Source organism: Globicephala melas, chromosome 2 (assembly GCF_963455315.2).
Source record: "Globicephala melas chromosome 2, mGloMel1.2, whole genome shotgun sequence".
In the NCBI taxonomy this organism is placed as follows: Eukaryota; Metazoa; Chordata; class Mammalia; order Artiodactyla; family Delphinidae; genus Globicephala; species Globicephala melas.
The window spans coordinates 102520483-102548088 of NC_083315.2; the positions used below are offsets into that span (position 1 = coordinate 102520483).

Here is a 27606-nt window from a genome sequence, read left to right on the forward strand (position 1 = left end):
CCAGAAGTACATTTAGATTCTGAACAATCTTAATTACTGCTATCTTGTACTGTTAAATTTCCCCTGGATGTCTTTTTTTTTTTCCAGCTGTTTTTTAAGCTTACAGGGAACAGAGAGTATTGCTTTCATAATTTTCAGATCTCTTAAGGATATTCTGGGCACAAGATGACTGTTTAAACTAATATGCGTATGTTCAATCAAACTAGCATTATTCCTGGACTGTGACACGGGCAAGATAGAACATAATTCTTATTTACTTTTAAACAACGCTATTTGAGGTAAAATTGACATTCCACAAAATTCATCCATTTTGAATGTACAGTTCAGTGATTTTTGGTAAATTAGCTGACTTATGAAACCATTACAATAATCCAGGTTTAAACACTTTTATCACCACAAAAAGCTCCTTCATGCTCAATTATAGTTAATCCCTGTTCCGATACCTGGCCACAGGCAACCAGTGATCTACTTTATATCTCCATAGGTTCCTTTTCTGAACCTTTCATGTAAATGGAGTCATTCAGTACATTTAAGTTGTTCCATTTTTTGGCTAGTAGAAAGAAACCCAAAAAGCAGACTCCTGTTAATTTTATAACGTATCTTCTCTACCATTTAAAACATTTACTGAGTATCACAAATGTAAGTGGCGTGGCAGATTCCAAACACCATGGACTCCTTACCAGATAGATATGTGTTCTAGTTATTACCAGGTGTTTGACCTGGAGTGAATTCCTCAATCTCTTTCAGCTTTAGTTTTCCTGTTGGTAAATTGGGAATGATAGTAATTCTATTGTGTGATTTCTGTATTCGAACAATGTACATAAAGCAATAGATAATTTAGCACATGGTATGTGTGCACATTTATAATACGAGGATTTTGTTGAAAGTTCATATAAAAGATTCCTAACCAAAGTGTTTTCCCTGCCACAAATTGCCATCCCAATGTCTCTCAAGTTGAATAATTGCAGTGCACGATGGGACAGCCCACTTCTGAATGGCTGTCAGCTCTCTTTGTGCTGTGGACTCATCGGGGATGTCCTCACTGTTTGTGAAGCTGGTCTCAAGCAAGCAGTGTTTGAGCCCTCCTTTTGAGTGACAGGAAACTGAGTCTAGGTCAGAAATTGTTGGTGTGTTTCTAGGCCTTGTATGGGGTCTTGTCTCTGATTGGCTGGGCAACCAGATGCAGAATCCTATTTTCTGAAGAAGAATATTCCTCTGCTGAGGATACTTGGGCAGGATAAATGGAGAGGAATCCTTTGCCAGCTCCATTGTTAATCCTGTGACTTCATCTTGGCCTTAAGTCCAGGGGCTGCTGAAGACATTCTGAACAGTATGTGGCAGTGATGGAGAAGGAGGGGGATGTAGTCACGTAACTCTAGGTTCTATCTGGGAACGTGTGAAGACAATGAATACTCTGTAGAGAGATCAGTGTATGTCTGACCCTGCCTTTGTGAACAGAAATGAGCAGCATATTGAGTGTGGAACAGATTTCTCCATCTCTGCATGTTCCGGAAGGAGGGAGCACCAATTTCACCTGCAGTTTCCCTTCCAGCTCTTTTTATGCTTTATACTGGTATAGATGGGAAGCTGGAAAAAGCCCTAAGGACCTGTTTTAATGACTTTAAATGAGGATGAAAAGGAGGAAGGATAAGTAAGAATCACTCTGAATACTAAGGAGTGTTACAGCTGCATGTACATCAAAGGATCCCAGGCTGAAGACTCAGCCACATCTCTCTGTGCCTGCACACAGGGCCCTTCAGCCTCTGCAGCCCATGCCCAAGCCTGTGCCTGGTGCTGCTCTGGTACCAGCATTGAGAAAGAGCCATGTGTGAGGTGGAAAAGGCAAATTCAATGAATTACAGTGTTTTCTATAACCAGAGGGAAATGCAATGATAGATAAACAAGAGTTCCAGTCACTGTAGCTCCGTCAACTAACGGGACTGTCATTACACATCACTCACCTCCATTCCCACCAGTATATTGGCCATATCATTGAATCAGATTCCTAGCCTCCTCTTTTGCCATGATTCCAAGTGAACTAGATAGTTACTCAAACCTTTCTAAAATAATTTAAAGTAGGGTAATATTCACCACTCGTTGCTATATCCTACTTCATTGAAGGCATGTTCTTCAACACAAAAAGAAAGAACAAAGAAGAGAAATGGGAAAAGCAAATAATTTTTTATTGATTTCTCCTAGGTCTTCACAAAAAACTTTCTTAAAGATTTTGAAGTGAATATACCTTCTTTTCCGTAAGGGAGTTAACATCCGAGTGCCCTATAAGCTCACTCTCATGTGGCTCATTTCCAAGAGTATTAGAGTGTATTATGTGTTGACTATTCATGCTCTCTCACCCTTACTGTGCTAATGTTTAGCTGGAGTATATTTTCTATACTTGGCCTCACTGTGGACTTTGGACACAGCAATGTGACCAGCTTTGACCAATGGAATGTGAGTGGATAGGAAGTATGTTATATCATAGCTAAAACTAAATATATTCACATGGCATGTCTTCTTTTGTTTCTTCCCTGCATTTACCAGGTAGTGGTTGTCCTTTCAGCTTTTACCCATAATGTGAAGAAGATGCAAGGTTCAGAATGGAAAGATAACTCATAGTAGCAGAACGGAATCGTCCTGTATCCAGGAGCAGAGCCTCAGAGTGCTGGGACTGCAGTTGACCCACAGCTAACATACCATGGACAACTCAGTAAACTTTGTTCTTCTGAGCCACTGACATTGTGAGGTTGTTTGTACTGAGCATTACCCTAGTCAAAGTTGACTGATATATGAAGTCATATCAATTCTGTCTCTAAATATTTCTCACATTCAACCACATTTGTTTTTTTTTTTTGCGGTATGCGGGCCTCTCACTGTTGTGGCCTCTCTCGTTGGGGAGCACAGGCTCCGGACGCGCAGGCTCAGCGGCCATGGCTCACGGGCCCGGCCTCTCCGCGGCATCTTCCTGGACCGGGGCACGAACCCGTGTCTCCTGCATCGGCAGGCGGACTCTCAACCACTGCGCCACCAGGGAAGCCCCAACCACCTCTTTTTACTTGCCTTGTTACTATCCTGGTCCAGGTGCTCATAACCTCTCACTGAGTTGGTTGGAATAACTTCTTAAATGTATCCGCTATCCATGAGCTCTTACTTCCCAAATCTATCCCTGAAGTTATCATTCTAAAATACACATCAGATTAGATTGCTGTTCTATTTCAGGACCTTCTATGGCTCCCCATGACCCAAAAGTAAAAACCAAGGTTTATGTGGCCTTCTACAGTAATACTTCCAGTAAGTGTTCATCTTCCTCCCCAGTATTACACCAAGATTTCTGAACATCAGCCATATCAAATGAACTCACTCTCATATTTTCTTCTTATAAATATTTCTTTCTCAAGTTGGCAAAATCCTATTCAATCTTCAGGATCCAGTAAATGTCACATTTACTTTTTAAAAGATATTCCAGGTTACATAAATTATATTTATTTGCCCTCTCCCTCTTTTAGTATTCTGTACACAGTTTTGCAATAGCACGTATCTACTATGCTGAGAATATTTTTTGGTTTTCACGCTTCACTTGTGCAAATTCCTCAAGGATAGGGGCCCATACATATTATTCTTTAATCCCAGCTGTTATTATTGTCCCTGACTTACAAGAACCATTCAGTAGACCTGCCTACAGCTTGACCACAGTTTACTTTTGACAAGTGCACTGATTAATGACAGCTGGTTTGTGAAGCTGGTTTATATGAGTGGGCTGGAAACCTTCCACTACGGGAACACTTGAAGATACTTCTACTTCATTATATCCCTCAAGCCAACACATGGCTATGTTTCCCACTCTTACACCTGGTTCTTACTTAAACCATCATCCCAGGAGGACAATGTGTCCCCATCTAAGCATATGTATCAACACAGCCATACAGAAGTTTGTCTCCATATAGTCGTGGTTTTTAACATCAATTGTAAATGAAATGGTGCGTGAAAATTCTGTATGTTTTTAAAACGTATCATTTCTATACTTTACGATATCTCCTTTGACTCTCTTTGCTCTTAGTACAGCTTTTCCTGGACATTTTGATGAGTCATGGTAGATGACCATAAAGACAACTCGTATCATTAAATGAATCTTCCTCAACTTTCTGCTTTCCACATGAAACATTCCTGCTTTTACACATATAATTCACTTTCCCTCCCCTAATAATAAAAAAGATATCTCTCTTCCTTTTAAATAGTGCGCCTCTGTCCAAACGCTTCACCCACTCCATTCACTTTGACTTCTCTGGCACCTCAGCCCACTGATCGTCCAAACTCTATGGTCTGGTTCTTCAGGACTTTCTTGCTACTGATTTCTTCCCATCATTTAAAATATTCAAGCATGCTCCTCTGAAAAAATATTTAATATTCCTCCAAACTCATACATGCCTCTCCTGTAACCAATCTATTTTTTCTCAGAAATACGGATGATCTCTTTATTATTAAATCCAAAAGATATTTTTTACCTCCTTCATCTAGACAAATGTTTCTCAAATTCTAATGTGCGAAGGATTCTTATTAAAATGCAGATTCTGACTCAGGAAGTCTGGGTAGGGCCTGAGCTTCTGCATTCAGAATAGCTCCCTGGTGATGCAGATGCTACTCACCTGCAGACCACATTCAGAGCAGCCACTTTCTGTAGTGCTTGCCACTCCTTTCGGAGACTTTTGTGTTCCTGGCAGGAAGGAGGTGAGGAAGGTTCACAAAAATTGTGAACTGCTCTTTCTTTCTCTATCTGACCAATAGAGGGGGCTGTTGTGTAAACTGGAAATGGTTTTTCTATATAAGATCAGAATAATCGCACAAAAACCTTCCTTCCCTACAGTTTAAAGAGATATTCTGACACCACTTTTTGCACAATGACATGTAAAGCATCTCAGACGCCCGAGGCAGGCAGTCTTGTTAAGACAGCCTCTCTCCCAACACACCTTACAACGTCCATCAGAAATCTAAATCCTGTGTCATTCCTTCTCAACCTCACAGCAACCTGGGTTCAAGTCCACCAGTCATCAGACTTTTGTTTGTGGAGAATCTCCCAGAAAGGAGCTCACTGCCTCCTCACTGCTCTGCCATGACCCTGGTGTTCACCTTGATGCTTGAGGTGCTCCTGTTCCTGAGTGAGTACTGTTCCATTTTACTCTCTTGTCCACACATGGAACATTGCTTTGGACTGACTTTGAACAGAGACTTTTTGTTCTGGCTGAGTTCATTGATTCAGCATTGATGTTTCAGGAGGAGCCGGAGCCCAGTCGGTGACCCAGCCTGACGGCCACATCACTGTCTCTGAAGGAGCCCGTCTGGAGCTGAGGTGCAGCTACTCATCTTCTTCTTCGTCCTATCTCTTCTGGTACGTGCAGTACCCCAATCAAGGACTCCAGCTTCTCTTGAAGTACACATCTGGAAACAGCCTTGTCTCAGGTATCAAAGGTTTTGAGGCTGAATTTAGGAGCAGTGAGAAGTCCTTCCACCTGAGGAAAACATCAGCCCATTGGAAAGACTCAGCCAAGTACTTCTGTGCTCTGAGTGACACAGTGACTAAGACTACAGTGGGAGCTGAACACAAAACTCATGAGACTGAGTAGCTTAAAAGACTCAGGGTCTCAGCCTATGTTATTTTCAGGATGTTGGCATGTTCTGTGAAGGCAAACAGTACAGAGAATACAGAATCCTGAAAGTGTCTGGTTCTCATGGGCATCTTAGATTTCTTTTCTCTTTCTTTATTCTTTTGCAAAGACTTGTTTTCTTAATTTCAGTGCTCTCAGTGGTCTTGAGGCTGGTGGGTGGTTTCTTGGAAGTGTCACCTGAGCAGGCTGTGCCTATACTGTACTGTTTTGTTCAGAGTAAGTTTTTATGTCATAAAAAGAAAACCCAATCTTAATATTCTTTTCCAAAATATAGTTGACAATTCCAAGGTATTTGTTCTCACTTATTTAGTTTGGTTCAAACAAATGGGATTCTGGTTGGAATCACATTGGAAACTGACATTTTAGGATATTATGTTTTCCTACCCAAGAATATTATATGCCTCTTCATTTATTCAGGTCTTGTTTTAGTCCTTTAAAAGTAAATTTTGCTTGCTTGTTTCCAGGAAAGTTGGAAAAAATGAAATGAATCACTGAATAAGTGGAGAGTTGATGTCTAGTATTCTGTGTCTGTTCCTCTCTCTGAACAAGGAAGAGAGCCAACAGAAAGTGGAGCAGCATCCCCAGTCCACAAGTGCCAGGAGGGAGAGGTTTCTATTTTTAACACAGCCACACACGCAGCAAGAGTGACAGTTCCAACCATTAAGAAGAACATATCTCTGTGCAGGTCATAGGCTCAGACTCCACCTTCTGCTCTGTAATCATGGGGACGCCGCCCACATTCAGTCTGTTCACAACCCCACAGAAGGAGGCACTCACTTTCACACAAAATGATGTTTCTCAGAATTCATACCTGAAGTTGTTCTGTTTCCTCCTTTCTGCACACTTCGTTAGGCAATATAAAAATATTTTATGAATGATGATTGTACACAAAGAGCTTACTACCTAACAGTCATAGGAATATCTCTCTCATTAGACTTAAGCTTTATGAAGATATCAATTTTTTTTTTTACCAATACGCATTCACTGAACAATGTTGAAAGAATGAATGGCTGATAATATTTATACCCATATATACAGGCAAATTTATAGCCAATGGTTAGAATTTGTATGGAAACTAATTTCAGCTCCCTATAAGGAAAAATGAACAATTAGAGGCTTTTCAAAACAAAACAGACTGCTCTGAGGTGTAAAATACTCCTCACTACAGGAACTAGTCAAAGAAAAGTGGAATGTCCATTTTCCAGTGATTTGCAGAAACGATTACAAAACAATATGATTTTGCACCAAACTAAGAATTTTAAGTTTTAAATGAGGGAAAATACCATGAAAGAACTGAACAACCAAAAAGCTTGTAAAATTCACCACAGATTAAAAAAAAAAATCACTTCCAAATTCATGGAAATTGGATTTTGAATTTTTACTTGACGCATGTGTAGGAATTTAAGTGAGGGCAATGGTAGGAGAACACATTCCAAGCAGGGTAAACTTATTAAGAGCAAAGATCAAGAAACAATAAGCAAGAAGAGTTTAGCAAATTAGAAGTTTTTAATATTACTGAAAGGGACAATTTTTATTGGATGGTACTGTGAGATAATATGAAATGTTAGCTTGAGGCAGTAGTTCACCCAAGAGGGCCACACACAGCTCAGAACTGGGTTTCTTTCCAGATAAAAATACAACTATCATGAGATTACCTGTCTTTAGCATAAGCAACATTAAGGAATATCTTGAAATTGTTTTTTAGAATGAGCTATTAATCTAAATTTAAACTGTTAGATAATATCAAAGATTTACTTTTACAAGCACACTTCTAAATGTATAGAAAAACTGGATTTCCATAATGATTGATTCAATGAACAAATAAATTTCGTTTTCCCTGAGCAATTCTACCACCAACTAATCGCCATATTGCAGGAAAGGAAAAATCTAAACACTTTCCCAATGTGTTGCACTTTTATGATCACTTTGCAGCATGAGTTTTGTTTAGACGTAGGGGGAGACTAATAGCTTCTCTGCCTTCATTAACCTCCCGTAAAGGACAAACTTTTAAATCAAATAATACAGACCAAACAAATAAAAATAACTACATTCTGCTTTGCTTTGTACTTTGTTCTCTTCCTCATCTGGCTGCAAAAACCCTTGCATGATTTTCTCTGAAAATAACTCCTGAATGCATGTGAGATTTTGCCCTCCTCAGTACTTGTACTGGTAGAGTTTAGATATATTCCCATCTACTTCTCTGCTCTTCAGGGTACTGAATTGCATAAGGATAAGCCAGGCAGATAGGCCTTCAACATTAAGGCTAATTTCTAATTTACCCCCACTGGGCCTTTTATCATCACAAACATGTTTGTTGTCTAATTTGGTTCACTCTTAGAAGAGCATGGTTTGATGTACTTAAAAAGGATATTCCTTCAGGCAGCAATATACTAAATTTTTAGGGGTCTTATAGCTCCATTTTTCTATTAAATGGTGCAGGGTTGAGAACCAAGTAAGCACATAAAAAATAGATGACAACACCGTAGTAAAACTAAAATTGTTATTCCACCGTTTGGTGATTTAGTTTATATCCACATCATTCAGAAAGAGAGAGACTTTCTTCAAAAGTAGAAACTGAGAAGAGTGAGGAAGAGAAATTATTGTATTGAATAAAAGACTTTCTGTAACACTCAGTGATGGATGAAGTGAGAGATGTGGAAACTTCCAGTCAAAGTTTGTACATTTTATTTTCATCAAATGTCTATGATCCATCCCAGAAAAGCAACCCATAGATTTAGAATAGTCCCACTCACCATTGTTTCATCAAGGAAACGTTTTCTTGGTGCTGAATGTTGGGTAATGCTATATACTATATACAACTAAATGTTGGGTAATGCTATATTTGGGGTCTTGAATGGTGGAAGAGACCAAGAAGAATTTAAGAGAAAGGGAGGGGAAATAAGAATAGACTATGGACAGAGAAGATTTGTCCAAAAGAGACTATTCAAGATTTGCTTTAATCTATCATTACCATTGAAATTTGAAAGAGTTATTAGAATAGGTTCACAGACTCTCAAAACTAGAAACCATTCTAGAAAAGAGGGTAAGCACAAAGATGCAAGCCATGAACACATCTGCTTTGCAGACATATTCATTTAAGTGGATATCTGTGGTTTTCGAGTTTTTTTCTACACGGTAGAGCTGCCATATCATTGTGAGCTGTGGAAGTTAATCACTGGACCATTTCAGGGAACATCATTCACACCTTAGCCTAAAATATAGAGAAAGACAATGCAGAGATATGAAGAAAGACAGATCTGAGAGCATCATCAGAGCCTATATATCCAGCTCTGCCTGGAACGGCAAAAGTCAAAATACTCTCATTGGGAACAAGCCAGCATGAGTTGAGATTCTGTCATTTACAACAAATAGATCCATAATTAATACAGAAGAAGGTGGGGGGGAGCCTTTTGGTTTTGTACTATTTTATGAGCTGAATTTATGGTGCTGAGAAGCATTTTTCAGTCAAAATAACTAGAGTGATGTAGATACAGATCATCACTGGTCTACCTTCATTATAGTAAATATGAACCAGGTTAATCCTATGTATGTTTTATGAATTTCTGATGGGAAAAAATTAGAAAAATACTGAAAACATCCACAACTCTGCCACATAGACAAGCACTCATTATTTTTACTTATTTCTATCTTTTTCACAATTTTGCACGTTGTTACATCATATTATAGAGACAATTTTATGTCCTTTTTATTAACACTCACTTTTGTCATTAAAAATACCTTGTATTCATACTTTGAATTGATTATTCTACTATTCTACACCATAGATATACCACACTTAACTTTATAATTTTCCTGTTTGGGGATATCTTGATTATTTATTCCCCGTTTTTCATCATTTTAAATAGCATTATGGTATACGCCTTTAAATAAAAATCTGAATTTGAATTTCTCATCATTTTATTAGAACAGCATCCTAGAACTGGAATTAGTGGTTCAGTGGGTAAAAACAGGTTATAGTCTTTTTGCTCCTTGTGTCTCGCGAATGGGGAGTTAGTGTTTAGTGCGGACAGGGTTTCAGTTTAGGAAGGTGAAAAATTCCGCAGATGGATGATGGTGGGAGCTGCACAACGATGTGAATGTACTTAGTGCCACTGAACTGTACAGTTAAATACGGTTAATATAGTATGTTTTATATTATGTGACTTCTACCACAATAAAAAAAATTTCCAAAAAGTATTCTCAATGTATCATCTCTACTCCCTAACACCTTTCTTACTTGAACCCACTACAGTCAGATTTTCATCCCTACCATTCCGTTGAAATCACTCTTGCTGAGGTCACCAGTGAGTTTTAAATTTTATTTATTTATTTATTTATGGCTGTGTTGGGTCTTCGTTTCTGTGCGAGAGCTTTCTCTAGTTGCAGCAAGTGGGGGCCACTCTTCATCGCAGTGCGCGGGCCTCTCACTATCGTGGCCTCTCTTGTTGCGGAGCACAGGCTCCAGATGCGCAGGCTCAGTAGTTGTGGCTCACGGGCCTAGTTGCTCTGCGGCATGTGGGATCCTCCCAGACCAGGGCTCGAACCCGTGTCCCCTGCATTGGCAGGCGGATTCTCTACCACTGCGCCACCAGGGAAGCCCACCAGTGAGTTTTATATCCACAAATCCAATGATAAATTACCATTCCTTATCTTATTGAGTGTCTCCGAAGAATGTGGCATTATGGCTACTCTCTCCCTGAAACACCATCTTTGCCTGGATCCTGGAACTCCACATTCTCCTGGTTTGCCTTCTTCCTTGCAAACCGCTCCTGCTCAGTCTCCTTTTCCTACATCTTCCTCCTCTTGCTGGTGTCTACATGTTGTGTTTTCTCAGAGCTCAGTCCTCAAACATTTATTCTCTTCAAATGATCTTGGAGGGGTTCAGGACATGCCACCCCAAAACAGGCCACTAGTATAAAAGCACTTAAGCCTAGCCACTTTGGGTCTTCATTTTTCTATGAGGACCCCTATGTACATGTAAAAATTATTAAATAAAATCTCTATGCTTTTCTCCTGTTAACCTGTTGTATGTCAACTTACTTCTCAGGTCCAGATGGAGAACCTAAGAGGGAACAGGTAAAGCTTTAGCTCCCCTACAATCTCATCTAGGGATATGGCTTTAATTACTATTTATACATTGATGACACACAAATTTACATTTTCATCCCAACCTTCTCTATTGAAAGCCAGGCTCATATATACTGTAATCTATGTAACATCTACACTGGATATCTAATTGGCATCTAACATATCCTTAACATAAGGCCTGATTTCCCCCCATAAGTTCTTCCTTCACTCTTTTCCATCTCAAAAAAAAAATGGCAATATAATTCACCTTACCAGAAATCTAGGGACTCCTCCTTAATTCTTCTGTTTCTCCCATACCCCACATTGTCAAACAAACCTGCCACATAAGATTTATTTTTTTCTCATAAAAAGTTTGACTTTGTTTTTCAATTCAAACAATGATGTTACACGATGGGTTTCAGTGACCACCAATTCATTTCTGAATTCTAAGATGACAGATACATAGATAGATAGATAGATAGTTAGATAGATAGATAAGATCAAGGAATCTTGTCTCGAGGTTGCTGCCTAGTTAAAACACCTCCCTGTCTTGCAATATTTCTTGCCTAGCTGTTCAGGACTTTCCCTCAGAAGCCAGGAGCCAATGAATTGCTTACTTCTTTGGTACCCTGGAGATTTAAGACTCTGGAGCAATGTATCATAGTAAGATTCAGGATGGTGGAGGTTTTTATAAGGGAAAGTTAAGAGTGGAAAGTGAAATGGGAAAGAGGCAGCATGATATCTGGATCTCAAGCATGTTCTAAAGCAGTTTTAGGGAAAAAAATTCTAATACACAAACCCATACACACGCACACGCGCGCACACACACACACACACACACACACACATGACTAGATTCCATTAGAATTATCTATGCCTGCATAAACCTTGGCAAACCTTTATATAATTTCAAGCGTATAGGAATCCCAGTTTAAAGTCTCCTGGTCTAAAATGGGACAGGGAATTCCCTGCAGTCCAGTGGTCAGGACTCTGCACTTCCACTGTAGGGGGCATGGGTTCAATTCCTGGTCAGGGAAATAGATCCCACATGCCTTGCAAGCACAGCCAAAAATAATACAATACAATACAATACAAATAAAGAAAAAAAAATTTTTAAGTAAAATAAAATGGGACACTCTCACTAACACACTTGTCACAATATACTGAGAACTCATTCCTCCCCACTGATTTGAGATACTGTCTTTAAAATATACTAAATTTCCGTATACAATTAGGCTTAATTATTGATTTGCTATTCCATTTAATTGACCTATCTGCTTAGTCTTAACTTGTACTTAAGAAGGTTCTTGGGGCTTCCCTGGTGGCGCAGTGGTTGAGAGTCTGCCTGCCAATGCAGGGGACACGGGTTCGTGCCCTGGTCCGGGAAGATCCCACATGCCGCGGAGCGGCTGAGCCTGTGAGCCATGGCCGCTGAGCCTGCGCGTCCGGAGCCTGTGCCCCGCAATGGGAGAGGCCACAACAGTGAGAGTCCCACGTACCAGAAAAAAAAATATATATATATATAGATATAACTAACACTGTATGTATACATTTTGTAATTTAATATACCCAAGAAAGATCCACAAGTTCAGCTACTTGAGTTAATTTTGCTCCTGCTAATGATTGGTTTTAAAGGGAGTTTAGAGTAGCTATTGCATAACCAGCTTGGTATGTTTTCTTTTCAATATTTAAAGTAAGATTATTTTAAAAACATGTCAATTCAGAATTTTGTATGAGAGTGTCCAAAAGACCTGTTCCGGGCATGAAGGCATTTTGAATAACAGAAGTACAATCATGAGATCCTTTAATTGAGAAGTGTAACAAAGTTGAATAATATGTGGAGAAATTAATATTTTATGATTAGTCAACTAACTGGTAGACAAAGTTTGAGTGTTTTAGATTGGAGAACAATTTGTACTGTATGTAGTACCATCAGATTTAAATGGAGATTCCAGAGCAAGATCTGAAGATGCTTCAACCAATTTAGCCAAGGCTGTAATTACTTAGAGACAAGGAGTATAAGTTTTGTTGAACTTTAAGGGGTAGGCCATGATAGGCAATGGGTCTTTGTTGTTTGCCATGTTGTTTAGTAATATCCTTAGGCATGGCTTTCCTTTTACATTCATACACAAAGAAAGGTTTATTACAATCAGTGGTGAACTTACGATCAGCTATCTTATGGAGGTGTATGTCACCTGCAATATATTCCCTTTAGAGCTGGGCGCACAGAATATACGGGCTTCTTGTGGCTCTTTTAGGGTCCCAATTGAGTTAATGGGAAAAATATAAATTCAAAGGTTTGATAACCTAATGTTCAAACTCTGGCATCTATTTTGGCCTTTCTGAACAGAGCTGGGATGTCAAAACTAACAGAGAAGAGAAGGGGACCTCTGTGACAGGACTCCATGTCTGCAAGCTTCATTCTAGTCTTCTGCAAAGGGAGATTATCTTTTCTCCTGCTATTAGGTCCCAAGATAGGTAACTGGACAGATGTTGTGGTGAATAATTATATTGATTGCTATATCAATACATAGGTTGAAAAAGCTGCAGTAACTAGTCTAAAGAGATTTGCCTTCTTATCATAAAGTGATTTATTTCTACCTTAGGTGAAAGAAAAGCATACATAGGTGTAAGGATACATGATCATTACATCTTAGGTTGTTTCCATAATCCATTATATGTAGCATTTTAAAATAAGTTCCATCGCAGACGCAACGACTAAACACAGCATTTGGTCGAATCATCAATCTCCCTTTCAATAACAAATTTACCTCGTGTTTATTTTCAGATGTAATTGCCATCAGTTGAATTGCTGGTTAATGCAAAAGGAAGTCTGGGTTGAGTGAGACTCTCACCTAGTCCACAGAGAAGCTGACATGACCCACATCAACATGCTCCTCCAGGAAACCCCTGTTTCCTGTTGCGGGGCAGCAGCAACACATAGCTCAGCAATTCTTCCCTCACCCTGTCAGGCTCACCTCACCTTGCAGAGCCTTGAAATTGAAGAAGACACTTTCCATCTAGAGGAAGACCTCAAACATGCTTCTCTCCAGCCTTCTGAAGGTGGTCATGGCTTCATTGTGGCTAGGTAAGGATGGCCCCAGTGGGGTTGTACCCCTCTAGGACCTAAGGACTGGGGGAACAGGTGGTTTATGGGCACCCTGGGAAGAAGGGGCACTAGAGTGTAAAACAGAATTTCTTTGTTCCACAGTACTCATTCTTAAACTTCTGATTCTGCTTTTCTTTTCTTTAGGATCCAGTATTGCCCGGAAGGTAACTCAAGACCAACCAGTAATATTAGTGCAGGAGAAGGAGGTTGTGACCCTGGATTGCATATATGACACAAATGAGTTCACTTATAGTCTATACTGGTACAAGCAGCCCAGCAGTGGGGCGATGATTCTCCTTATTCGTCAGGACTCTTATAACCAGCAAAATGCAACAGAAGGTCGCTACTCACTGAATTTCCAGAAGGCAAACAAATCCATCAAACTTGCCATCTCAGCTTCACAGCTGGAGGACTCTGCAGTATACTTCTGTGCACTGAGTGAGCCCACAGTGAGAGGCGTGTTGGAGGCAGGTATACCAAAACCCAGGGCTCTGCTTGATACATCTGCCTGCTATAGAGACCAGGGCAGGGAATTGCCTTCACAGACAGGAAGTGGTTAGGGCTGTGGCAGCACAGGTATAGGGTTAGAGGGAAAACACTCCTTCTAAGAACATATTTCTCTGGGTTCGTAGACCAGGTCTAGAGCTATCATTCATCAAAAACAACCTTATCCCTGAAATTTTGGGTTCAAATTTTTTATTGAAGACAAAAAACAGCCACATAAAATCCTTGCCATTTTGTGATTAGAATGAGCTAGAAGAATTGACTAAGGAAATTCACAGACATCTGATTCAAAAATTAGTAAAAATATGCGTGAATTTTTGGATTTTCAATTTGTTCATTAAATATTTATTGAATATATATTATATTACAGGTATTGTTCTGAATAAGGAAGGTTGTGAAATCTTTTTGTGATTTTCCTCTTTTTGAATATTATGCAGTTTTACACCGTTTAATGAAGTCATTTAATTTCGTTTTGTTAGCTGAGTTAATGGTACACTTGTTTACTTTCTAAGGTGCCTGATATGTCACAAAATTTGTGCTAATCCTCATTCTGTCTTATTAACACCTCAAGCATGAAACAGCTCAATTACCATAATGTAAGCTTTACCTGCCTCCCATCAGTCCTTTCCACAAAAAGATCAATAATTAGTGGCTCTTAAAAGGACATTGTGAGAGGCAGACTATGAATTATCTTGTTTCTCTGCTCTTGCCCTTCACTGCACCACTCCTTCAAAAGTATTTTTGCCATCATGTGGCACATTTTGGAAACCTGCAGGCCCTCTTTTTCAATCAGTGTTACACAATCCCAAATACTCCTTCCCTCAAATTTCCTCCTTCTACCTCTAATCCCATTTTCTCAGTGTCTTAAAATTTGAATGGTAATGGGTGGTTGCTAAGTGATCTTGTATTGTAACTGCCTCTTATATTTGCATTTCAAAAGCAGTTGTGTAGAGTAGAAATCTTAAAAGGAATGTCCTACAGTCCCTTCATTAAGTGGTGCTGGAAAAATTGGACAGCTACGTGTAAAAGGATGAAATTAGGACAGTCTCTAACACCATACATGAAAATAAAGATCTAAATGTAAGACCAAATAATATAAAACTCTTAGAGGAAAACATAGGCAGAACACTCTCTGACATAAATCACAGCAAGATCTTTTTTGGTCCACCTCCTAGAGTAATGAAAATAAAACCAAAAATATACAAGTGGGACCTAATGAAACTTAAAAGCTTTTGCACAGCAAAGGAAACCGTAAACAAAATGAAAAGACAAGCCACAGAATGGGAGAAAATATTTGCCAATGAATGCACAAACAAGGGCTTATTCTCCAATATATACAAACAGCTCATGCAGCTCAATGTCAAAAAACCAAACATCCCAGTCAAAAACATGGGTGGAAGATCTCAATAGACATTTCTCCAAAGAAGACATACACATGGACAAGAGGCACATGAAAAGATGCTCAACAACGTTAATTATTAGGGAAATGCAGATCAAAACTACAATGAGGGAGGCTTCCCTGGTGGGCAGTGGTTGAGAGTCCGCCTGCCGATGCAGGGGACACAGGTTCGTGCCCCGGTCCGGGAAGATCCCACATGCCACGGAGCGGCTGGGCCCGTGAGCCATGGCCGCTGAGCCTGCGCGTCCGGAGCCTGTGGTCCACAACGGGTGAGGCCACAACAGTGAGGGGCCCACGTACCGCAAAAAACAAAACAAAACAAAACAAAAACTACAATGAGGTATCACCTCACACTGATCAGAATGGCCTTCATCCAAAAATCTGCAAACAATAAATGCTGGTGAGGGTGTGGAGAAAAGGGAACCCTCCTACAATGCTGGTGGGAATGTAAATTGATACAGCTACTATGGAGAACAGTATGGAGGTTCCTTAAAAAACTAAAAATAAAACTCTCATATGATCCAGCAATCTCACTTCTGGGCATATATCCAGAGAAAACCATAAATCAAGAAGACATATGCACCCCAGTGTTCACTGCAGCTCTATTTACAATAGCCAGGACATGGAAGCAACCTAAATGTTCACCAATGGAGGAATAGATAAAGAAGATGTGGTACATATATACAATGGAACATTACTCAGCCATAAAAAAGAATGAAATAATGCCATTTGCAGGAACATGGATGGACCTAGAGATTGTCATACTGAGTGAAGTAAGTCAGACAGAGAAAGACAAATATCATATGATATTGCTTATATGTTCAATCTAAAAAAAATGGTACAAATGAACCTATTTACAAAACAGAAGTAGAGTCACAGATGTAGAAAACAAACTTACGGTTACCAAGGGGGAAATGGGGAGGAGGGATAAATTGGGAGATTGGGATTGACATATAACACTACTATATATAAAATAGATAACTAATAAGAACCTACTGTATAGCACAGGGAACTCTACTGAATACCTACATGGGAACAGAGTTACATGGGAATAGAATCTAAAAAGAGTGGATATATGTACATGTATAACTGATTCACTCTGCTGTACAGCAGAAACTAACACAACATTGTAAATCTACTATACTCCAATAAAAATCAATTTTAAAAGTCTTAAAAATTTTTAACTCAAAAAATCTTACCTTTTTTTTTTTTTTTTTTATGTTACGCGGGCCTCTCACTGTTGTGGCCTCTCCCATTGCGGAGCACAGGCTCCGGACGCACAGGCCCAGTGGCCATGGCTCACAAGCTCAGCCGCTCCGCGGCATGTGGGATCTTCCCGGACCGGGACACGAACCCGTGTCCCCTGCATTGGCAGGTGGACTCTCAACCACTGCGCCACCTGGGAAGCCCTACTCCCTGATCTTTGATGACCATCTCGGTCTAGGACACTGATCACAAATGAAATCTTATAAACTGGCATCAGACTGGCTGCAACAAAACCATCTGGGAGCTTTAAAAAATTACACACTTGTGGGAATTCCCTGGCAGTCCGGTGGTTAGGACTCCGCATTTTCACTGCTGAGGGCCCGGATTCAATCCTTGGGTGGGGACCTAAGAGCCTACAAGCTGTGCAGCAGGGCCAAGGGAAAAAAAAATTACACAGCTGTGGGTCTCAATCCTGGAAAGTATGATTCATGAAGTTAGTGTGGGATCCCAGAATTTGTAATTTTAAATCACTTACACATTGATTCTATTATTAGCTGTTGTATGAATATCAGCTATGTCTTTAATAATTTGAAAAGCTGGGAACAAAGAGAGTCCTAACTCATGCTCGAGGCTTTTGAAACAAATCCACATCATTAGAGTTCCTAACCCAGTGGAGGAAAATTATTTGATTAAAGTTTGGAAAGAAAATATTGCAGATGGATGGTAACAGAAAGCATCCTTGAGGTTATTCACTAAGAGTACAAGATTAGTACTTGTCTGATTCACATAGGCCAACCCTTTTATCTTGGAGTCAAGAAAATAGTAGGAGAATAAGACATTGATCTCAGACCATTCTATAAGGATTTGATCATTTCAATTATGATATTTCTTTTGTTTTCACATTTTAATGATTCTGAAATTCAGGATTCTTTGACAATTGATAAGATAGTGTGGCTTTTTCCTCTGAAAAGATTTTATTAAACAGATATTATTTTGGGACCGATAAAATATTATATTTCAAGTAGTAGTGATTCCTCAATCAGTGACCCTTGATTCATTAGTTTTGTTTGGTATAACAAATATTTAGTGAGCATGTAATACATGTCAGTCACTGTTGCTCTATAAATTGGAGTACAATGCTGAAACACAGAGATCACTCAGTACTGATATGGCTTCTTATTACGTCCTCTGTAATCAACCTCAGATTCTTTTCTGACATTCAGTGGATTATAGGCTGGCCCACCATGGATACCTGAGAATATAAAGTACTATATAAAGTGCTTAAGAGAACTGTTATCTTCTCAGCTGCAGAAATTCCTGGGATGCTCTGTTAAAGAACTTCCATGTCAGGTAGTGTCCTAAGAGCAAAACAGACCTGAGAAGTTATGACAGCTCTTGATCAGATTTCCAAGCACCACCTGAAGACTGGCATGTACCTCATGAATAAAGTCAAGGATAACATTTTTCTGACTTGAGGAGACCAGGAAACGTGCATCCCATTTCAGTGTCTTTCCACCAGGGGGTGCAGTTTCCTAACACAAACACATTTCCTGTCTGAAACTAGGCTTAGGTTTATCACTTCACTGTGACTTCAATATTTCTTCATGTGAAGAGTCAAGGACATTATTCAGGAGACACTCTAGAGATGAACTCTTCTCCAGGCTTAGTGACTGTGATACACTTAGTGCTTGGTAAGCAAAATGCCTCTAAAAATTTGGATTCTTTCTTCTGTTATGTCAACAAAACCTTTAATCATAATTTTATCCCAGAGCTTTATGCCCCAAATGATACAGAACTCTTTTATTTTTCCCCAGGACAAACCCGTGAAGACTCAGTGACCCAGATGGATGGCCAAATGACTCTTCCAGAAGGGGCTGCCTTGACCATAAATTGCACTTATTCAACCACTGGGTACCCCACTACTTTCTGGTATGTTCAATATCCTGGAGAAGGTCCACAGGTCCTTCTGAAAGCCATGAAGGACAATGAGAAGAGAACCAATAAAGACTTTGAAGCCACATACCACAAAGAATCAAAATCCTTCCACTTGGAGAAAGCCTCAGTCCAAGATTCAGATTCGGCTGTGTACTACTGTGCTCTGAGTGACACAGTGATGGGAACTGCAGGGGCAACTGAGCGCAAACTCTTTGAGTGGCAACAAGGGGCCTGGAGGCTGAGTGTCTCTCCATTTGATCCACTCTGTGGCACAGTCTATGGTGGTTTGTCCCTCAGTCTCTGGTTGATACAAAACTCATACAAATTTCTAGAGAATAAGAACAAGAAGTGAATATTCCCCATACCCAACTCTTCATTCCCCATACCCAACTCTTCATTCCCCATACCCAACTCTTTCATTAGTGATTTTGAAAAAAGAGTCTGACATCAATAGTTCCTCATCCAGGGCCAAAGTAATTTCAAGGTAAAGTCACATAAACAATGAGACTTGGGGCCAATGTAAGAAGAAACAAGAAGCACTTGGATGTGTGCTATACCCCTGTGGAAGGGTTTAGAAACCAGAAGCATTAATTACACTTGAATAATTAGGGTGGATGGTGCTGTGTGTGTTTGTGTGTTTTGAGGGCATTCAGGGAGTGAAGGCTGAAAATAGGAAGACTGAAAATATATAAGCAGCAGACTACCCATGTTCTCTACCAGTGCCTGTGTAACAAGCAGTGATCATTTCCCAAACCCAGCAGAAAATTGGAAGTTAGCCATTGATGAATTGAGCAACAGCACATATAAGTACGTAAGCCAAAATAATGAAAAATTTAAAATGTAATAATTAACTATTCACTTCAAGGAAAAAATTATTATTCAAGAAAGTAGCATACTCATAGTCTATATGATTCAACTAAATTTTCTTCTAGATAAGTTTTACCACCAATAGTCATGATTAGGCAGAATATCTATTTTCCCCAAACCTTGTGTATTACTAAGGTTCTGGACTGTTGCTTATCAGTTAGGCTTTTTTTAAAAAAATTAATAATTCAAAATTTATGAATGAGATGGAGCTTCATTTCAAAGTCATTTATATATTTTTGTATAAATTGTCTATTCATATATCTTCCCATCTCCTACTGTGTTATAGTCATTTAAATACAGATTTTAAAGAACACTCTCTATGTTAAGAAAGTTGTCATAAGACTGTCACATATACGTGTCTTTTAAAAAAGTTTAATATAACCTTTTTGAAATTGTTTATGGTCTTGATTGTTTGGCAGGCAGAATTTTAAAAATATGTAGTAAATTTTTGAAAAATTTCTTTTATGGATTCTGAGTTATATTTCATGCTTAAAAATCTGTAGCACTCTAAAATGATAAAATTTTATCTCATATTTTCTTTAGTTTTTCTCAGATTAATTTTGTCTTTAAATCTTTAAATTTGCGCGCGTGTGTGTGTGTGTATGTGTAGAGAGGTTGAGGTTTAAGGCTTTGTATTTTTCTTAATTTTTGTTAGTTTATTTTGAGGCAGCTATTCAGGCTCAACATTTTGAATGACTCATTTTTCTGCCACTAGAAATTATGAAATTTTGAATTCAGGGAGGCTTAACTTCTGTGTGTGTAAACTTTTTACAATATTTTGGAGGGCAGTTTTTTTAAGCATATCATATGATTCAAATCACAAATAATAATTCAGAGTCTTCTGTTCCATTGGCCTGTAAGTCTGTTTTTATGCCAGTACCATACTGTTTTGATTACAAAAGCTTTGTATTATTTTTTTTTTTTTTTTCTTTGCAGTACGCGGGCCTCTCACTGTTGTGGCATCTCCCGTTGCGGAGCACAGGCTCCGGATGCACAGGCCCAGTGGCCATGGCTCACGGGCCCAGCCGCTCTGCGGCATGTGGGATCTTCCCGGACTGGGGCACGAACCCGTGTCCCCTGCATCGGCTGGTGGACTCTCAACCACTGTGCCACCAGGGAAGCCGTGTATTATATTTTGAAATCAGGAAGTGAAATGCCTCCCACTTTGTTCTACTTGCTCAAGATTACTTTGGCTATTTGGATCCTTTGCGATTCCATATGAATTTTAGGATTGTAAAATATGTCATTGGAATTTTGATACGCATGGCACCGAATCTGTAGATTTTGTGCAAAAGCTTTTAAGTTTAATTAGGTCCAATTTGTTTATTTTTGTTTTCATTTTCATTACTCTAGGAGGTGGGTCATTAAAGATCTTGCTGTGATTTATGTCAAAGAGTATTTTTCCTATGTTTTCTTCTAAGAGATTCAATAAATAAACAATGCATTGAGTGAGATATTCTTTCTTTGTGAGAGCTTCCTTGTAAATGAATTCTTGATCACTGTCAAACTATGTGTCCTGATTTTTGGCTAGGGAAATTGTGTCACTGACTCTGATAATTTTTTCAGACTATATTTCCCCCAGATGAAGCCCTTATTTTTCTCTGAGGTGTCCTTTCCCTTTCTTTACTACTTCCTGACATGTCTGATTACTGGGGCACTTTAAGTGGAGGCAATGTTGTGAGCGTGGAAAGCCTAGATATTTCTATACCTGTGATCAGCAATGTAGCAGACAGTAGGGCACTGGTCTCAGCAACAATGCCAGTACCTTGCTGAAAAACTAGAAGGAAATCTCTTTGCTCTCCTACCTCCTTGTACTCCTCTTTGTTAAGGACAGCTGGGACTCAGCCTACCTGTTACTTTCTTCTCAGCTATTTGGGGGCTAGAGGAAAGGCTTTCCCCAAACAACTAGTTTCCTACTTAGATGTCCATTGATCTGTACATGCCAAGCTTTCTCTACAACCTATTGTTTTCTGCTCTTCATCCTGGAGTTCCCTGCTACTGACCCCAGATTTCTATATGAGCCTCAATGGGACACCTCACTTAAGCTCTGTTGGCACAGCATGGCTGGCTTCCACAGAAGTTCCTTGGCTAAGCACAGGGGATCAGGGACATTTTAAATCTACCATCTTTCTAGAATTGCCTTATTCTTAGGTCAAAAAAAACTGTAGAACTAAAATTCTAAAGGGTCATTCCTGGTGTGAGGAAGGTCAGAATCAATGATGATGAATGGAAAATACCTTGATATGGTAATGTTTACACATTTCATTAACATACTTGTACAGAAGCTTAAATTTCTGTGAAGGCTGATCTATCAATATTTTCCCTTATTCTTTCTGACTCTCATGTTTAGAAAATTCATGACCATCCTAAATTTATAAAAATATGCTTTCATTTTATTTAAAATATTAAATATTAAATTAAATATTAAATATTAAATTAAATATTAAATATTAAAATATTAAATTCTCTCTTTGGAATTTATTTCATAGCTGATGTTAAGGTATGCATCCAAATTTAGTTGCTGATCTCTAGATGACTCTCCATTCATGAAGACATATTTTACTGAATATACCATCTTTTCCCTATTTTTTGATAACTAAATTTCCATAAATAATTTGTATGTTTGGACTTTCTATTATGTTCCGTCGATATCTCTATCTGGACCTTTCTGGTAACATGCTTCTTCACTTAGTACAGCATTACACTTTGTCTTACTAACTGTGGAGGAAATCCCTCACCATTCTGTTTCAGAACTGAAGGCCTCCTGAAGCCCGAGATTATCTGCAGTATCAGATAGGGCCTCTAGAGGAAGATGCTACACAACTTGAACTTGATAGAAAGCCAGAAAGCAGCCAGCCCTTTGAGGAAGAGTTTTTACTTTGCATGCCAGTGTAAACTCACTCACTGCTCTGTCAGGGTGTCCACGTGGCTAAACTGTTTCCAGGAAAAACCTGCAGAAAGGAGCTTCCTGTTTCCTCACAGCTCAGACATGAAGCCCACCCTCATCTCAGTGCTTGTGATGATATTCACACTCAGTGAGTAAAGTCTCTTTTTATTCTATCTTTCTCTGGTCTTCTGATTTAGAATCAGTTTAACGAACTATTCTCCTGTGTCTGCAAGACAATCCCTGATCCAGAATTGGTGTTACAGGAGGAACAAGAGCCCAGACAGTGACTCAGCCTGAGGACCACATCTCCGTCTTTGAAGGGTCCCCAGTGCAGGTGAAGTGCAACTACTCATATTCTGGGAGTTCTGTGCTCTTCTGGTATGTACACTACCCCAAACAACACCTCCAATTACTCCTGAGACACACCTCAAGAGAGAGTATCAGAGGTTTCACGGCTGACCTCAACAAGGGTGAGGCATCCTTCCACCTGAAAAAACTATCAGCTCAAGAGGAAGACTCAGCGGTGTATTACTGTGCTCTGAGGGACACAGTAACTGGTTTTACAAAGGAAGCAGAGCACAAACCCCTTAAGAGTTACTGAAAATATTTCTAAGTTCCCTATTTGGCCACAGTGGGGCATTCTCTCTCTAGAGACTGACAGTGAGTTTATCTCTCAAGATACAGTTGCCATCAGTTGTCAGTTAGCTATAGATTAATCTCAAAAATTTGTTCAAGGAAATTCTCATTACCTACAATGCCTAAATTAATTTTTAAAATAGTAAGTGTATTTATTCTATAGATTAGTACCTGGAAAAATACTTTTGAAATAAAACTACGTAATGGCATAAAAATCCTTTTCTTGGCCCAGAGGGGCTCCCCAGGCTTAAGTGGTGCAGTCCCTCCTCCCTATCTCCTCTGCCGTAGCGTCCACCCCCACGTGTGCTCATCACCACGTACTGAAGCACAGTTCCTGAAAAGGAGGATACTGTTTCCCGACATGTGGTTGCTGGTCTTTCTACAGCTAATGCCTTTCCTCTCATGCACTTCATGGACCCATACTACCCAAATCAAGTGCAATCAGGAGAAACATCACAGCAATTTGAACAAGGAAAGTTTAATATAAAGAATTATTAACTAATAACAGGGAGTTATTTACTAGTGAGTAAAAAGAACTCTAAAGAACATAAGAATAGCATAGGTAGGGAGACGCTGTTATCTCTAGGACTAAGCCAGAGTTCCGAGGAAACTAACATGTTGTAATTTGTACCCCCTTCTCCTACCAAGCCAATGACTCAGGCTTCATTGGGGAGTGTGTGGCTGCAGCCTGCTGGATGGGGAAGTTTGCTGAGGTGCCAGAGAACAAGGTTGACAGGCAGAAGAACACCTCCCAGGGTTCCAACACAATTTATAGGAAGCTGGCAAGGGAGTGCTGGTGAATTTGCTTGGGTGCTTGTGAAACCTGCCAAGAAACCACCTGGGGGGCTGTCATTAAATGTTGCTGGAGGTGAGCATCACTGGTGTCCCACAGGATGGCCAAGCACTGCAGGAACAAGAAGTGTGGAAGGGCTTCCCTGGTGGTGCAGTGGTTGAGAGTCCGCCTGCCGATGCAGGGGACACGGGTTCGTGCCCCAGTCCGGGAAGGTCCCACATGCCGCGGAGCGGCTGAGCCCGTGAGCCATGGCCGCTGGGCCTGTGCGTCCAGAGCCTGTGCTCCACAGCGGGAGGGGCCATAGCAGTAAGTGGCCGGCGCAACGCAAAACAAAAACAAAAACAAAAAAGAAGTGTGGAAAACATGCCAGGACCTGGAAGAGATGCTGCTTCTTCCTGCAGTGTCCTTTCCGTTGCCTCTACTGACAAAGCTTAACATAATGCCAGCTGGCGAAGGAGAAATGTTTAGAAGGTCCATGTCCAGAGTCACCCTCTGAATTCATGAAGGGTGGATTTATAATTGAAAGGCAATAAATTGATAAGTGGCATGCCCCATCTTTCTGGTTACTGATCTTTCCTACACACCCCTCCATACACATTTGAACTTCCAAACATGGTGAAATGACTCTATGTTTCTATCTAACAAGCTAAAGCTGTCCTTTGAACAAGTGAAGACGTTCTCATCATTTCCCCCAAATGAGGAGACCCATAATCCCAGCAGTCACTACGGATCACTGGCTGTATTAATTACTTCTAAAATTCAGAGGAAATTTCACTGAAAATGCTGTTATACACAGACTAAATTGTAAACTTAATCTCTGACAACTGCATATAAAATAATTATGGTGAGGAGAAAGAAGAAGAAAATGGCAATGCATACAAAGGAACACACATATAAAGAGCAAAAAGAAAATATAGAAAACTACTACATTCTTAGATTCCCAATTAGGTCAGGATACTGCAGTTGACATGGATGCCTTCTTTCTTGTATTACACAGTTTATATTTTCCCTGCCCTCAGCCATAACCTCAGTGGATTAGGTTACTTCCCTAGTGGTGTGATCCAAATCTTCATTCTCAAAGGGTCTGAGTACTCAAAAATCTTGTCTTTTTATTGCTTGCTGTAATTTAACATTAACGTTTAGTATCAGGCTTGGAAGTTCCCAGAGGCTCCCCTAGGAAATCTCCTGGGTTCCAGACATAGTCCTCTTTATATCTGTTGTGTGGCAGCTACCTAATTCCTCCTTGGTAATTGGTATCAATCACTCCAGTCAGTAGAGTAACCTCATTTTCTAACCATTGTTGTGAGACATATGTAGCCCAACTGGCCACATGGCTGTCTTATCTTCCAATTCAGTGAAATTATTGCTGTGTCCCCTGGTGAAAGCCTTCTTCCTTTCAGAGAGTAAGACCTCCAAACCAATACAGCTCAAAGTTACAAACATTGGGAGCAAAAATACTGCTAGTAGGTTACTGGTAATAATAGTGAGAGCGTCCACTCCCAGAGCCACTTCCTTGATTCCTGGACTCATGCATTCTGGGTATGGGGGAGAAAACATCATATAATAGTCTCTGCTATAAAGCATATATTGCATCATATAAGACAGAATCCCATCTTTTTACAGAGTTGTTTTCCAACTGCTGCTATAACGGAATCAATAAGCCATTCTACATTTCAACAGGCCAGCCACTTCTGGGTGATGGGGTATGAGATAAGAGAAATAATCCCATGGGCATGTGCCCACTGCTGTAATCTTGTGCAGTGAGAATAGCTTCTTCCTCAGAAGAAATACTGTGGGCAATCCCTTGATGAAATTAGGCATTCTGTGAGTTTATAAGGATGATGCTGGCAGAGTACAATGAGCAAGGAAGACAAATCCATGTGCACGTATCTGTGTCTACTCCTGCGAGAACAAATCTCAGTCATCTCCATCATGGAAGATGTCTAATGCAATCCACTCGTCATCAGGTGTCTGGGCAGTCTCTCTGGGGAATGACACCATATCAGGGGCTCAGCATTAGTCTCTGAGTTTGGCAGATTAGTCACTGAGCAACAGCATTAGCTAGGTCAAGCTTGGTAAGGGGAAATCAATGTTTTTGACTTCATGCATATCTTCCATTGCTGCTAGCAAGGCCACTTTTCTCATGGGATCACTGACCAAGCATCGGGGTGGCTGGGGAAAGATGTTGACACATCCATAGAGTGCATTGTTTTGTCCATTATTAAGAGCTTCCATTTCCCTTGGCCAGTTTCCACATAGTGCATAATTATCTTGACAGTCTGTGCCCATTCTGAGAGGTCCATCCAGATACCTCTTTCCTAGATTTCCTTGGCACTAATCATCCGATCTTGTTTCATCCAAGTCTCTTACCAGAAAAATCATTAGCAACTGCCCAAGAATCACTGTAGATCAGTACCTCTGGCCATCTCTCACTGTAGAGAACATGAATAACCAAAAGGTATCACCTGATGATGTGGAGGGATTGTCCTTCATCTTCATCCTTCAGTGGGCTATAGGGCTAGTTTTGTGTGGTACCAAAATAATATGCAAATCAATACGAAAAATAGGCTTGATTTTCTTGTTCCTTAGTTAACTGATTATAAGGAACTCCCGAGAAGATTATAGACATGGTTAAGGGAGAGTATACAAAACAAGAAGAGTTTGTGTCAAAGGAATCTGAGGAGCTTACTCATTCAGCTTACCTGGATCTTCTGCGGATGCCTGAGCCCAGTCTCTTATTATCATTTCCACTTGATGATAGATTGCTGCTGGGCATGATCAACAGTGCAGGTATGTAGTTGGACAACACTTGGTTCATGATGGAAGTTCAGGCTGCATGCTCACTAAGTTACTTTTTTCCTAAGTTAGATATTCAAACTTTGCCATGGTCAATTAGCAAGTCAGAAACTGTTTCTTAAAAGGAGAATCAATATTTAAAGAAAAGGGCATATATTCCCCCCAGCCCCCAATACTAGTGGACTATGCTGCAATTTTCCTGTTGGTGTTTCCCATGTCTCCATCCTATTTGCCATGGAAACTCCAAGCATCATTTTTGGATCTGCTGGATCATAAGACCAAAGTGATGAAGCAGATAGCACTGAGATGTTCCTTCCTCTGCAATTTTTGGAATAGTTTAAGAAGGATCAGTGTTAACTCTTCCTTAAATGTTTGGTAGACTGACTCAATAGCTTTTTTTTTTTTTGCGGTACGCGGGCCTCTCACTATTGTGGCCTCTCCCGTAGTGGAGCACAGGCTCCGGATGCGCAGGCTCAGTGGCCATGGCTCGTGGGTCCAGCCGCTCCGCAGCATGTGGGATCCTCCTGGACCGGGGCACAAACCCGTGTCCCCTACATCGGCAGGTGGACTCTCAACCACTGCGCCACCAGGGAAGCCCTCGATAGCTTTTGACTCCAGTTATTTGACACTACTGGAGATGCTGAGGCAAACACAATATTAATTAACTTATTCCTTTTCTACTTAATTCAGCCAGAGTCAGCTTCTGTTACTCACCAGTAAGAACCCTGACTTATATACAATCTCATTCCA

General features: G+C 40.0%; 1 protein-coding gene, 1 long non-coding RNA gene and 1 pseudogene across 3 annotated transcripts in view; 2 read left to right on the forward strand and 1 right to left on the reverse strand.

The window, feature by feature from the left end:
• Positions 1-27606, reverse strand: part of LOC138842557 (uncharacterized) — a 178253-nt gene that overhangs the window by 95018 nt on the left and 55629 nt on the right. The window lies entirely within an intron of this gene.
• LOC132596709 (T cell receptor alpha variable 8-4-like) lies at positions 4893-5615 on the forward strand (annotated as a pseudogene).
• Positions 13764-27606, forward strand: part of LOC115852091 (T cell receptor alpha chain MC.7.G5-like) — a 358045-nt gene continuing 344202 nt past the window's right edge. The window contains exons 1-2 of the mRNA XM_070044942.1: positions 13764-13812; positions 13978-14271. Coding sequence (XP_069901043.1) covers positions 13764-13812; positions 13978-14271 — 343 coding nt within the window. The remainder of the gene's footprint in view (positions 13813-13977; positions 14272-27606) is intronic.